The sequence below is a fragment of the Diadema setosum genome, chromosome 8 (assembly GCF_964275005.1).
Source record: "Diadema setosum chromosome 8, eeDiaSeto1, whole genome shotgun sequence".
Lineage (NCBI taxonomy): Eukaryota > Metazoa > Echinodermata > Echinoidea > Diadematoida > Diadematidae > Diadema > Diadema setosum.
In genome coordinates, this window is record NC_092692.1 from 22,421,028 (window position 1) to 22,436,297 (window position 15,270).

General features: G+C 37.5%; 1 protein-coding gene across 1 annotated transcript; it reads right to left on the reverse strand.

Moving 5' to 3' along the window:
• Window positions 1-11,974: 11,974 nt before the first annotated feature.
• LOC140232280 (uncharacterized protein C16orf52 homolog A-like) lies at window positions 11,975-14,981 on the reverse strand. Its single transcript, XM_072312411.1, has 3 exons — window positions 14,856-14,981; window positions 12,634-12,846; window positions 11,975-12,174 (listed from the first exon to the last, which is right to left on the reverse strand). Exons 1-3 carry the CDS (start codon window positions 14,956-14,958, stop codon window positions 11,975-11,977), a joined length of 516 nt encoding a protein of 171 aa, XP_072168512.1. The 5' UTR covers window positions 14,959-14,981.
• Between the last annotated feature and the right edge of the window lie 289 nt (window positions 14,982-15,270).

The following is a 15,270-nucleotide window of genomic DNA, read 5'->3' on the forward strand; positions in this document are numbered from 1 at the left end:
GGGTACAAGGATGGAACCATCTATCAGCACTTGGCACCCGAGTACGTTCTGGGTCTGGAGTTTACGTCAGTCCAAACGGACATCTACGCTCTTGGGAAATTGTTGGACTCGATTTCGCACCGCATTCATAATGATATTCTGCGGGAGTTGGCAGCGGAAATGACGGCTTCCAAACACCATCTCAGGCCGCTATGGAGGCACATTGAGAAAACTGTTCTCAGGGCTCGGCAGAAATGCCACATATAATTCAGTTTCCATTTAGACGTTTTGCTGGGTGACTTCAAGGTCGCTTTTATACTCTAGGAGGTGGGGGTGGGTAGGGGAAAGAAATTTGTCAATTTACTTCTTGAAAGAATATTATCATGTTTTGTTGAAATTTAAAAAAAAGTTTGGTATCCCTATACTTTTGGAGGTCTGTCTAAACCACGGACTAAGCCCATGAATTCATAGAAAGCCATTCATGGCATAATCAGAATGTAGCTGATGATATTATCATGGATAATGCAGAGTGTGATGGTGTCTCAAATCATTGAAGAGAATTTGTCGAAGGAATATTCTGAAAGACCTTAACACCCGAGTGCATCGCCAGGATCGTCCTTACGGATGATCAAACCGTTTTAATGCGACATCCCTCTGTGAAATGCGCCCCGTTCAAACCATGGTTTAGACAGATCTTTTCCAAAAATATGGGGCTATTTGTTCGTATAATATCGGGCTATTGAAAATAACAGCTATGTGGAAACGCTATGGAATGTGGTAGGACAATGAAGGGAAATACACTATAAGCGATTTTTTTTTAAGCGTCTGATACACACTCTATGAAAGTGATTTTGCCAGATTCTTTAGTACTGCAGGAAGTCTCATCTCGATCTAGTCTTTTTACTTCTTTCTTCAAAGATGAACTAAGGCAGATTTGGGGTCAGGCTTTCAAAGCGGGAAGGAAACTGGGAGATCACGTGCTCAGAAGTTCTGGCATACTTAACGAATTTCCTCGACTTATGCCAGGACACGGCAGAAAGATATTTGGCGCGAAGACGAGGTTCTGTAGAATCACGATGAAAGTGACAATAGCAAATCTAAAAATGATGTTATATAGCCCGTAGAGTTATTTTGAGCAACCTCCCCTCTCAAGCCCCCACCTCCAGGGATGAAATGCCATGAATTGTAATGCATCTATGATTTCTTAGCTTGTCTCCTTACAGACAAGTCGGTTGATTCATTTTGCGAAGATATACTTCGACGCACTTTGCGGTGCATTGAATGTGGCAGAAAATCATAGCGATAGGAATCTGTCCACATCTAAATGAAGTGATCTGTCATCTCCTCTGGTACTGTAGGAATCCTGGGTGTATGGGGTTGTTGCATGATGCTAAAAACACTGGCTATTCCAGCCAGAATATTGAGTTCATCTTTGTTCGTCTTGACTTCAATATACACCCAGCATTTCAGGCGGGAAGGGAGCTGGTTGGTCACGTGGTCAGATGTTCCGATGCTGGGCATTGAAGCGTGACTTCGGCCCACGTCGGAACAGAGAATGAAGACATTACTAATCGGAAGAAGGTATACAAGAACTGGGGTCTGAGAAGAGGTTCTGTATTTTAACGGTTTCTGATGACGATTGTATTACTATTCATGGCAGATTGATTCTCTGACTCGATTCGACATTAATCTAGTCAGTCTCGCGACACTTGATGATACTGAAACTATGGATATTACTTTTTGCTCCAATTAAGTGAGCAATCTACTATCTTCAATCGTTTTTTTTTTATTTGAAGAACATTATGCGCTCGTTAAGTTGAAAACTTGATAAATGGCAGTAAATATTCTTGACCGTATAAAAAAGAATAAAACGGACAGAGGCAAAATTAGTAAATTATCGGCCGAATTAATCTCCATTGGAAATAAAAAAAAAACAAATTGATGCAAGCTAATGTCACATTAAAAAAAAAAAAAAACCCACACAGACTGAGCAATGCAAACTATCTCGTTGAAAGAGTGGTACAAGAAATTAAACAGCGCTGACATATATCTCAAGTTTATTATTGAATGACACAAATTATGAAATTATAAAGCGAAATCGAGTGACCTGAAGTTGAGGCATTGTTAAGCCACGTGGTCAGAAATTTGTATTTTCTGTGATATCATTAAAACTGATAAAAACCGATAAGAACTTCTATGTACACGCTTTCTGTGTTGCCGTCGTCAAATATCTCCTGGTATATTCAGTCTTTTGATTTTTTTTTTTCGGATGACCCATGTTCGGGTCTTTCACGAGTGAAATAATACAGTGTATGTTCCTACCCATATCACATCATAATCCCTATATGGGTCATCGTTCAAGAAATACCTCGATAAACTCCAAAAATTACAGATTAGGGCTGGTCGAATTATACTAAGATTTCAATCTGATTCTCATGTTTCTATTCTCGAGATGCATGCAATTTCTTGACCAATTAATAAAGAAGATATCATCACTCTCTTACTTTTATTTTCAAAATAATGAATAACTTACCCCTTCTTATCTAAGAAATGAAAATGAATTTGTAACTCATTCTTACCCCTCTTGTTTTGGACAAAAATTAAGATTGCCCAAACCTAGAACTGAATATTTGAAGAAATAATATAAATATACTATATAGATATGCCAAGGAATATAATGACCTTCCCATGGATATAGAGATTTCCCCCAGTGTTTATTCATTCAAATCTACAATAAGTATGTTTAAGGTTACTGCCCTGTTAATTTGATTCTTATTTGTTGATAAGAAAGAGTTGTATTGTTTAAATTAGTACAGGTTAATTTGTTAAGTTATGATTTATGTATTTTCCTCTTTTCTTTCCCTTGTATCCTTTCTTTTGTTATTAATTTTGCTTGTATCAGCTGTAATATGCGATGTTCTTTTTTTTCTCTCTTTCAATCTATGTACTTTCATGGTTTCAATTTATGTATTTCATAATTTCATATTGCATTTGGAATTTTCATGTTATGGACCCCATGGAAGACCAGCGATCCCATGTTGGCATCGCTGAGTATTGGCCATCCAGCCGTTGTTGTTGTTTTGTTGTTTTTTTTTTTCACGCAAAATATAATCAATCAATCAACCAATCAATCAATCAATCAATCATATATAAAAATACTTCTACATTGATCAATGCCGTATACATACATATATTAAGCGTTACCTTTCACTATAATAATTTTGGTCGTATAAAACAATTTCTAGTCCCCCTTTCAGATTGGTGATGAAATATAAACAAAGAACTACATGTATGAGTGTATCAGTAGTGATACCATAACTGTACAGGCATGCTAACCTGGAAACATTAAACTGCACATTACTTGAATATGAGACCACTCTGAAGCAAATAATTTTCACACAATAGATATATAATACACTCTTAAATGAATCCCACAAGGATTGGAACAATCATCCCCCAGCATTCCCACTGATTCCCATTGATCAGTTACTAGCCATCCCCTTTAATGTGTGGTATCATTTCTCCACAAACACACACACGCACACACACACGAAAGAACCTATGAAAATAACTACAATAATGTACACAACTCAAAACAACTCGTAACACATTGTCACTATCCAACAGGTATACGTAGTCACAAAATTTATTGCGGGAAAAAAAAAGTTTCTACACATGAAAATCTTTGGCTTCTAACAGGAAGTGGGGTAACATCACAGGGTTGTAAATACAGATACTTTGAGGAATAGTCTTAAGGCTTGAAGACAATAATGACACACAAATATATATTCCTATATACAAACAGACAAGTCCTAACCCCGCAAGCCATGTCATGAGTTACCGTGTATACAATGTGGAGGCACAGTGAATGTGGATACATTGGTGTTTCTTTAATGCCTCTACAAACTTGTTTGGACTATACCACAGGCCAATGCTGAGATGTGACAAGAAAAGAGTGATTTCATTTCTTTCAGCTTTCTCTGTCTATGATGCATTGTGCCGTCATGCAAGATTAAAGGTTCACTTACTGCTCATGGTGCTTGTCAGCCGGCCATTATGTAAGTTCATGTACAGTAACAGCAGCTTTGATTGGAAAATATGTTACATTGTCTACACTGAATGTCCATACTTTCTTCTGGAAACATGCAATACATGTATTACTCCATCAGCTCTGCAGTAATAACGGGTACTTTATGAAGTATTTTGAAGTACAGTGTTATGTAAATAAAGCAAACAGCACACAGGATAACACGTTTACCTTCAACATTTAAGGTTCACCTGACTAGAGGTTGACAATTAGTGGATGTCTGATAGTACAGTTCTCAAAGCACAAAAAATACAGATCAGATGGAAGAATACAACTACTGGTACACGTATAATGGGGAAAGTCACACAATGTGGCATACTTCTGGTATAATTCTGATTAATTGATTACAATGTTCAATGCCATGATTGCGAATCTGTCATGTGTAAGCCTGGATTGTATATCCTTGCAACTTGTAAGCATCTTTCCATCCAAAGAAGTCTTTTGATAACTTGACCAAGACTTGTCTTAGGTTTACCACTACTTTTGTTTGATAAAAAGGAGTCATTACAATGTACCATACCAACAATGCAAAATGCAATGATTTGCATCAACCTTTACCTCATTACCATATCAACAGCTGACATTCAAAATCATAGTACAATATGCCACAGAGTGAGTGCTTTTGGACTCAATTGGCAACACTACCAAATGTATTGTGACATACAGATTATCCATTAGACCAACCAGTGTAGCAAGCCAGTCAATATACCTTGTACAGCGGTTTCACACACAAAGTCTGCATGACAATGCCTCAGGTATGTCTAATGGTGGAATTACCATCAATCACACTAAGAACCATAAAATCACACACATCATCACATAAAAAATGGATGATTTCATACATCCTGCATGAATACATGTAATTATAAAAAGTCTGTAGTACAGATTACTAATACGGTTGTACAAAGAATCTGTAACCTATAGGACTGTGATGAGTGGAGTATGATATCATCATCAAAAGCAAATCACTATGCAGATATAAAGCATGTCATGTCATGTATGTTTTGACCATTTAAAGTCATGGAAAATCATTAAATTAACTACAGTATTCCTAAGATGCATTTAAACATAGTACAGTGTATCTTCCAAAGACCACAAGAAAAATAGATAAAAGTTGCATTATCATATCACATTTGCACTGCTTTATCATGAGAAGAAGCAACACAATAAGATTTGAGATTTTTTTTTAAATGATGCATTAACATTCTTTGATGGGTCAGGATGTTTAATATGTAATGCATTCATGGAGAAAGTTACAAAGATATTGCATTTTCACCTGATTTTCTATCACTTTAAGAAACACTCTCACTGATGCTTCATTGATATACATTTATTTCTTGATTTGTGCATATTTTTGACACAAAATGACATTTCCTGAACAAAATACACAAAAAACAAGATGGGAATGATTTCAAGGATACAAATACTTTCAAAATATACATCATTTAGCAAGTGATCACTTCACTGTACAATATTATCACTTTACTGTACAATGTTATCACTTGTAGCTGCATATCAATATTTCTAGACTTTTTTAATGAATGAAGAATTTTACAATTCTGTTTAGCACAGAACAGCTTCAAGCAATGTGATAGAACACCTCTCACTGCCTTCAGTACAAGAAGCCAAGAAAGAATATGATACACAAATATAAGTTCAAAAGCAAGAAGATTGCATCATCATCCTTAGCAAGATCATCACTAAATACTTCAGCATGATTATCACTAATACCTACTAGATTAACTGTATATGCCAAAAGAACATGATGAACACACTACTCAAGTGTACATTGGGCTATTTGGGCCTCAAACTGAGTCAACTCTGAGTATATTGTAGTTGATGCAAGTCAGAAACTCCTGCAATATTGACAGCAAAAGTTCTGGTGTCACGGACTACAAACAGTATAAAGCAAACCCTTTGATCACAGCAGAGTGAAACTTAAGTATAATACATCACAATCAAGTTGTACAAGGTGTGATGTCATAGCCATTCATTGCCATGGAAACTGATTCTAAGTAACCTCACCTGGCCTGGATATCTGTGTATGTACATGTACACTATTCTTGCTAACAGGCTCATACCTGATTCTAACCCAAGCTACATGTATGACAAAAGACTGTGACATCATCACTTTGATACTCCATAGTAAAATCAAACAAGAGGTTTCATCATAATCAGCCCTGAAATGAAAAAGTCACGACATTATACAAATTTACATATCTGTAGAAAACATCTTTATAGCATAGGTATCAACCACATATTTTTCTCTTTTTCTGCACATTAGATAAGGTGAAGGTGATGTGAGTCTACCTTTGACCAACATACACATTTTCAATAAATGTTCCTTTTGAACATGACATCAAAGAGGGGGGAAAAAGCACACATGCTTGTATCCTTCACATCAGAGTGGCAATAACCTGGCAGTAATGACTTCGTATGGGAACAATAGCTAAAATCATCAACTGGCAGGTTTAGTTGCAACAAAGCTACAATTTTAAAACAAAATTACAGGAAGAAAGCACTCCAAGCTTTTTTTTGTAAAGAAAAAAAAATACAGTACATTGGTGACAAATGGAAGTAAGGATACCTAGGCTGTACCCAGACAAAAGCATGGTACTACTGATTACTTGGAAATACCAAGTATGCTAAAAATTGAGATGAGTTTTCTTCAATTTGTCTGCCCTTTGTACAAATGGAAATTGTAACATCCCAACTGCAGATCTACTTTTTTTCAACAAACATGTCGGAAAAAAGCAACCAGCAGAAATCGAACCTGTCATCTACTGCTTTCCAGGCAGTGACACTACCACCAGGCTATTCCTGGTTGCCGGCAATGAACTTGGAACAAATACCCAAGCTCCAAATTCCGACATTGCTTATGTTAACTAGTCCAAGGCAGACAAGGCGTTATTAAATGAAAGCAAGAGATTATAAAGCAGAGGGGGTGAAGATATTAGTTTTTTTCAATTTGTCTGCCCTCTGTACAAATGAAATTTGTAAGATCACAACTGCTTATCTGTAAATTAACAAACATGTCGGAAAACAGCAAGGGAACCTATCATCTACTGCTTTCTGGGCAGCGACCCAACCACCAGCGACCCAATCCCTGGTTGCTGGCAGTGGCACGATGAACTTGGGACAAATACCCAAGCTCAGAAATCCCGTCAATAATCTCTTGGTTTCATGTAATATACCTTGTCCACCTTGGACTTCTTATTAAATAATGATGGAATCATAGTTGAGGCAGTAATGCTGTCATAATGGTGACCGCACAAATCACACAAAAGTGGATCCACACATCTGTCTCTGTTGACTGATGCTTAAATAGTCAGTTGTGCATACAGTGCATCGCCATGTCCAAAAAAAGAAAAAAGAAAAAAAAAACGTAATCCACTTATGGAGGGCTACTACATGTACATGTATTTCATAATTATCAGCTATGGAGAGTGCAAAGTTGGTTGTGAGGAAAGTGGAACTCTTTCTCTTTCCATTGATACCTAATTATGTTGATAAATGTCATGCATGACTGAGCACATGAATTTTACAGAAAACAATGACAAATTGTACCTTTTCCAAGTTTGAGTGTCATCATGAAGGAACAATGAATGTCTCGATGAATGGATGAGATCTGTCAAAAAAAAAAAAGTAGTCAAATGAATAGGCCAGCCTGCACAACTGCAGGTTTGTTTTAGGGTTTCTTCTAACCTTTTATGGTCCATAACCTTCAACATTGCCATGTTGTTGATAACTTGGTCACTCCCAGAAAGGCTAACCTATTATCCATTTTTCTCTCTTCATATTCAAGACATGGTTTGTCACTGTGAGCTTTGCTCTGAATATGAACAGAGAGAAAAAAAGGACTGTGTGGGTTTGCCTTTGTGAGAGTGACCAAGTTATCAGACAGGTGGCCATGTTAAAGGTTATGGACCATAAAACGTTAGAAGATCCCTAAACACAAACCCTAAACACAAACCTGTATTAGTACAGGCTGGCCTATCTATTTGGCCTCTCTCATTGACAAATCTCATCCATTCAATGAGACATTCATTGTTCCTTCAAGATGACACTCAAACTTGGAAAAGTGCAGTTTGTCATTGTTGTCTTTAAAGTTAATGTGTTCAGTCATGCATAACATTTGTCAACATAATTAGGTTCCAATGGAAAGAAGAAGGGTTCTTCTTTTCTCACAACCAACATTGTGCTCTCCATAGCTGATAATTAAGAAATAGTAGCCATCCAAAGCTGGATTACCTTTTTTTTTTTTTTTTTAAATATGCACTTTACATAAAGAAATAGACTCAAGCAAGACAGTCACATTCATACATTGTGGCCCGAATTCACAAAGGTGGTACAATCTTTGTCCATGTTTTAAACCATGGACAAAGACCGTAGTTTTGCATGGGGTGCCAAGTGTTGCATGGCCTATTTCGTTACGAAATCAGTCATTTCGTCGACGAAGTGACCATTTTTTTAACGAAATAGGCCATGCGACACCTGGCGCCCCATACGTTTGTCCATGGTTTAAACCAAGGACACAGATTGTACCACCTTTATGAATTCGGGCCTGTACATTGTAAGTATAAAGTCAATCAGAGGGGGGAAATGTACACTGTAGACCACATGGCTACTCAGACAGGTCTCCCCCCCCCCCCCCCCACACCAACTGTAACATAGATACATCACAGATGCAAACTAGAAATGTTGCTATGGCGACTGGTATGCCTCCGCCATAATGCATGATTCTCCTAATAGGGCTATAGTACATGTGGACAATGTGTGATTGCATTTTCACAAAACTGGCAAAATATCAAAATGACATGTTTGTCACAAAAGTGTTGAATGTTCACCTTCCTTGACATAGGTTTAATTGGACGAATAGGAGAGCACGTATTTGGGGATTGAAGGACTTTAACTTGACTTTGACCCTTTCATAAGTTTATGCCTTGAGTAAGTTTCAAGGTATGGAGAAAAAATGCAATTTCTGTATTGATTAGTAAATTGTTACCATTTTCATCTGGCCATTGACCCTAAAACTCATAAGAAAATTACTGTCAGGCAGAACATGCATAAATATGTACTAAGTTTCATAATAACTTGAGCCACTTCCGAGATATGGAGGAAGAAGTAAGTTCAGCACTTTCACTTGATCTTTGACCTTTTGACCTTTTTGGCAAAAAACAAAAAACAAAAACAAAAACAAAACTTTCTAGAGAATCACTATCAGGTTAAAAATGCATACACCAAGTTTTAAAAAAAATCCTGCTGGCATTGCACAAATATGAGGGAAATAGTAAAATTTTGAAGTGTTGCCCTTGACCTTTGACCCCTGACCTTTGACCCCATGAACCCCAAATTCCCTAGCTAATCACTGCCAGTCAGTACATGCATATATACTATGTTCCATGAAGATACCTTGAACTATTTCCAAGATACGGAGAAAAAAGTTAAATTTCACATTTTTTACTTGACCTTTTGACCTTTGACCTTTGACCGCATGATCCCAAACTTTCACTAGAGAATCTTGATAGAGTAATACATGTATACACTAAGTTTCAAGAAAATATCTTCAGGCATGGCATAGATATGGGGGAAATAGTAAAATTTTAAGCATTTGATGTTGACCTTTTGACCTTTGACCTTGAGCATGTGCACCCAAAAGTTGATAGGCACAACTTCACCCCCTAATACACATACATGCCAAGTTTCATTAGGATACCTCAAAAGGTTTTGGTAGTTACCCTGTCCACAAAATTCATTACAGACGGACGGAAGGACGGACGGACGGACAACCCGAAAACATAATGCCTCCGGCACCACTTCGTGGCGGAGGCATAAAAATACGTCACACCTGACAGCCTAACTGTCTCTAGAAATTACAGTCTTCTCCATTACAATCATTTGATTGTCTAATTGTTTTAAGGCATCCATCTTCGAGAAACTGTTTCATTGAATCCCTAATGTTTGTACTTGTGCGAAAAACATTCAATACACTTTAAATGGCCATGAATATATCAATGTCATTTATGTTTTTTAATCAAAGGTAATCAAAGATATGAAATGGTATAAAAATTGCACATGTTTGGTATGATTAAAGGCACAATTTTCCTTTGACAAATTGAAAGACAGTTAAGGTTTACAAACAGTAGATCCTTCTTGATTTAACTAGCTGAATACTGGCTCAAAGTTTGGGACATTATGTCACTGTGGTAAGACTTAAGAGAATGGTAGCCCCATGTATCAATACCTCGTCTTCCATGAAAACCCAGCAAGGCTTTATCTGGTTTTAAAATCAAGCTGCCTTCCCACTTTACAATATTTAGTAATTGTTCTGCCTGTATTACTCCTTATATTTCTCTGCAGATTCTGCACATTCTAACATACATGTACATGTACTTGCGAAAAACTGGCATGAAGGAAGCTAATACAGGAAATGAAGATTACATGTGATCAAAGCTTTGAGGTAGCCGATAAAGGAAGAGGGATTTTATACTTTGGCAAAGAATGAAATTATTACAGGGAAGATTAGTTGAAGAACAAATTACATGTAGATTGCATGCTTCTTGGTGATATTACAAAAGGCTGTGGAACAAAAATAGAAACTTTGCATAACAGAGCCACAGTACATGTATAAACTAAAGTATATCGCATTCTCACCCAACAAGCCATTATTTCATGCCATACCCAGCAAATATCTGTTCAGAACCAGCATGTAACTTGCATAAATGCATGGAGTGATATCTAAACAAATTTCAGCCATAAATATGATACGAAGTATTGTGAGCAAAGGAAATTCACTCATCATGTATTTGCTGACAGCCTATTGTGTCTTAACTACAGCATCTATGTTGGTATGTGAGTGGTGTTTTCCTATTTTTCCTTCAGACACTTCTACCAGCTCAAGGTGTGAAAAAAAGAGGTGTAAAAGGACTCAAAATGTTCTTCAATTCAGCTCTTGTCTTCCTATCTCTACTTCAGCCAGTAACACGTAGCACTCTAATACCTTTCAAGAGAACATGAGCTTTACTTTACAATCAACAGAGCCTAATCTCATCAGTAGTGTGTTTTAATTTCCAATTGACTCTTCAGCCTAACCAAAGACATACTTAAAGACCCAGTAGCATAGGCATACCATGCAATGGGATATATTTGGGAATTCTCACTACTAACTGAATACAGCTAATCTCTGTGTAAGTACAAGTGCAGCCAAAGAAAATTGACTGGAGTCAAATGTTATCCATGAGCACACACTTTGATGCTCATATTCACTGACAGGCAATTCCCAGAGGAAGTCTGTACTAGTCTCTCTTTCTCAACGTACCATGGTGGGCAGTTAGGTTAAAATTTGGTTAAAATTCAGTTTCCAGTGTTTAAGAAGATAAGAACTATGCAAGTTTGCAAATTTTGGTATTGGACCCTGCCCTAAAGATTTCACATTGTCAATTTGAACCACTTACTCGATCCATACATTCTTACTGTGACTGTTTGCACTAGAATTCAAAACTGGATTTTGCCTTGTATGAAAAAAAAAAAACTAAGATAATGACTTTCAGCTACAAACCTTGCTGCAGTCATAAAAATCAGAACAAATAAGAAGTTCTGCATTCACAAACTTGTGCACATTGAGTTTAACTTTGACTAAAGTTTTCTTAACAGAGAGTGACCAAACAATCATACTAAGTTCATTTGAAGAGTTAGAACAAATACATCATGAATGGAACAGTTAAAGAGTTGCAATCATTTTATTTTGTAAGAAAAACATTTCATACATTTTCAACAAAGAGGGAAGAGTGAAGAGCTTAACAAACCAGAGTATTAAACTTGTATTTGCCTTCAAATTTGATCATAGTGGCCCAACTTAGGGAGTGAGTCTTTTCCCTCTACGAGTCCCCACAGCCACGATAGCTCTCCTCAGCCTCTGGTTATAAAAAGTGGGGCACACAACTTGCCAGCAAACAGCTCAGAGACGACAGTGAGCACAATGGACAGGAGAAAGATGACATAGGAAGAACCCACTGACACAGTGCTGGGGAGTTTGTATGGCTCACCACCAATTTCATCCACGTAGAACCCCATCGGAAAGACAATGGCAGCCAAGCAGAGAAGAACCACTGTGTAAGATTTAAAGAAATCACAATCACTTGAAAAAGAAATTAATTTTCACATTTATAAACACTGTCAGGACATTATTTCACGGGGTAGGTCATACAGTAATGGCAAATATCAAATTGGAACAATATAAATTCAAATATAGATTAATGTATCCACAGTCAACAGCAATAGATTGTTATAGCAATTGATAGCTGTAAATCATGTGATATACATATTTCTATCAAATGACTTTGGCACTAATAATCATTTTACTCAAACATTGTCACAGGATGAATGCTCACACCAAATCAAATCAAAGTATGTTAACCCATCCTGTCAAAAATAATAAATCTTTCTATTTTAATGACACTGTGTTTATTGTGTGGTCACTGTGTTTTCTTGCTGGTACCGCAGACCAGACACTTTGCCCTGGAACAGATCTGTATGGGTTTGAACAGAAAACATAGTGCAGAACTCACTTGCTGAGAAGGAGAACCAGCGGGCATAGTCCAGTGCAGACTGTCGACGGTGGGAGTAGGCAAACATGACGCATGTCGTTGTGAGGCAGATGATGGCACAGACAATGAAGAAAAGAGCTGCTTGCCAAGCAGGGCACAGTGTAGGGGGCATGCACACCGTCTCACGACCAAAAATTGTCAGACATTGCGAAATCAGTCCCATCGTCATTGCCCCTGTATGTTGTGACATCAAACAACAAAGTGACTTTCAAGACCTTGAAATTTCGTGGCTCTTTCACTTAGACAAAATAATCAAAGTTCTTTGTGATGAGACTTTACTGAGAATAATAGTACCTAAGTAAAATATATGGTGCTAGTGTACCTTCAGATGTAGATACACTGTATCTCAAATTCCACTGAACCAAATTGCACCAAAATAACAGGAGATGTGTACTAAGAATAGCTCATTTCCAATCACTCGCATGAATTTGAACCAAATCGCTTGTCAAGAAGCATTCATATTGACATTGACTTTCATGTCGTCGCTCAAGACAACTTACTCTTCACAAGCAATTACAATGTACCCTGCCTGCACAATCTGAATCTGAAATCTAATAGTCATCCAATATTATGCAACATATCTTTTAAGTGAAATTAACCGGGATTTCAAAATCGTTTTATTTTTCAATAATCATGGCAAGTTGAAAAAAGTCGATTGAGAAATAATCATGTGTATAAGTGTATTAACTGTGTATGTGTTTGCCTCTGTCTGTGTCTGTATTTGTGCTTGGCATATTCATGTGCAATCTAATTAGAACTGCATTTCTCACCCAACTTCATTCATCTTGCCTTGAATCATTTTGTACATTGATTGTTAACCCACAGTTACAGTATACGCCATATATTTCGCGAGTCTAAATTTTCACGAATCGGGAATTCCCGACGATTTCGCGAGTGATTAAATTCGCGATTGTGGAGTCCTGTACTGAACAAAGAAGTGTACACGCATACGTCACATTCACATCAGGATAAGAGTCAATATTTTCGCGTGTCTTTAATTTCGCGAATAGCACCTAACTCGCCAAATTCGCGAAAATAAAAACCTCGCGAAATATTTGGCTTATACAGTACTTGAAATGTATACATGTCACATATACTAGACGGCCAACTTCAGTGTCAGATTATGCCAGCAATAATTGCTCCAAAAAAAAAAAATGAACTGTTTGGGACGATGACTTGAAAGTCAACGTCAATATTGATGCCTTGCGATAACCAATTTTGTTAGTACAGTATTAAGTATTTCCTGTGGATTTTTGTGCAATTTGGACTTGCAGAATCTGAGATAACTAAAAGTACATGGGTATGAAAGTACTGTAAAGCAAGCTGTCTATAAATCAACCACAATACCATCCAAGGTTCGACCTAGGAACTCCCTTATGCTTTAGCTTGCGGTCAAATTTCGGCACATGCCCACAGGAGGTCAAACCTTGCCCGAGCTGTTTAGTTAGCTGCCTGCACTTTTACTATGAAATTATTTATTAGTCGTACACTGATTTTTTGAAACTGTTTAGAAATACAATATTAAATTTAATATAGGCCTAGACAGTGGGCCGGGGGACTGTGTTGACCAATTCCATTCATTGTCATCCGTCGAAATGTGCATTCGCCATTGGCATTAGCAAAACTCCACCTAACATAACAGGGAACCACACCTCATTTTATGATTTGATCTTTCCACAACACTTAAAGACTAGGCCTACTAGTAGTAACAGTCTACCATATAACGTTAGATAGGCCTATAGCATGCCAACACACAAGTTAGATTCTAGATTACTTTGACCGAAAGATCGGTCTGTATCTGTCCGTCGGGGAATGTTCCGCGGAGACTGCGTCTGGCTTCACGGATCCCCTCCACGGAGGACAGCATCAATGGCAAAATATAAAAAGAGTCCTCCGGACAGACGGATCTTTCTGTCTAGATTCTACTAGAACCTAGTACGGCAAAAAGATCTAACAGCTGTATTTTAAATGTAAATTACTTTCCTGTAAAACTGCACTCTTAAGATACCAATTCCGCATTCCATGTTGTGAATCTATACCTCTACACCTCTATGTATGCTGTGTAAAAGTAAGCAAAAACAACCCTATCCTAGTCATTTACACTGTAAGCAAAAGATAAAATAAATAAATTACACAATAAAGAATACATGGGACTACGTTTGAGATAAAACCGTTTTCCTTACCTGAGCCACGAGAAACCACCCACATTGGGTTGAATAAACTCGTTAAAGCAAATACATCTGCTGTGAAGAATAATAACCCCGCAATCACGATAAGTTTATCCATTGTTTGTGCAAATATGTTTTGCCTCCACAGCCACTACGAGGAAAAAACTCATATTTCTAGCCTCCGTCAAAGTCGAGTGCCAGTCACCTTAATTTAGCGGCTAGCAACACACAGCACGTTCACACAGCAACGATGATTATGTACGAAGGTACGGCCAGGTACAGACTAGTATGCAACATGAACTCCTGCAGGTGCTTGCTATAGCAAAATCAGTCCGCGTCCCTCCGTCCTCAACGGGTTAAACCGACAGGACAGATAATGCACCAGCAAGCTCTCTCACACAGTAGGAAAAGCAAATCGTCTAACTACACA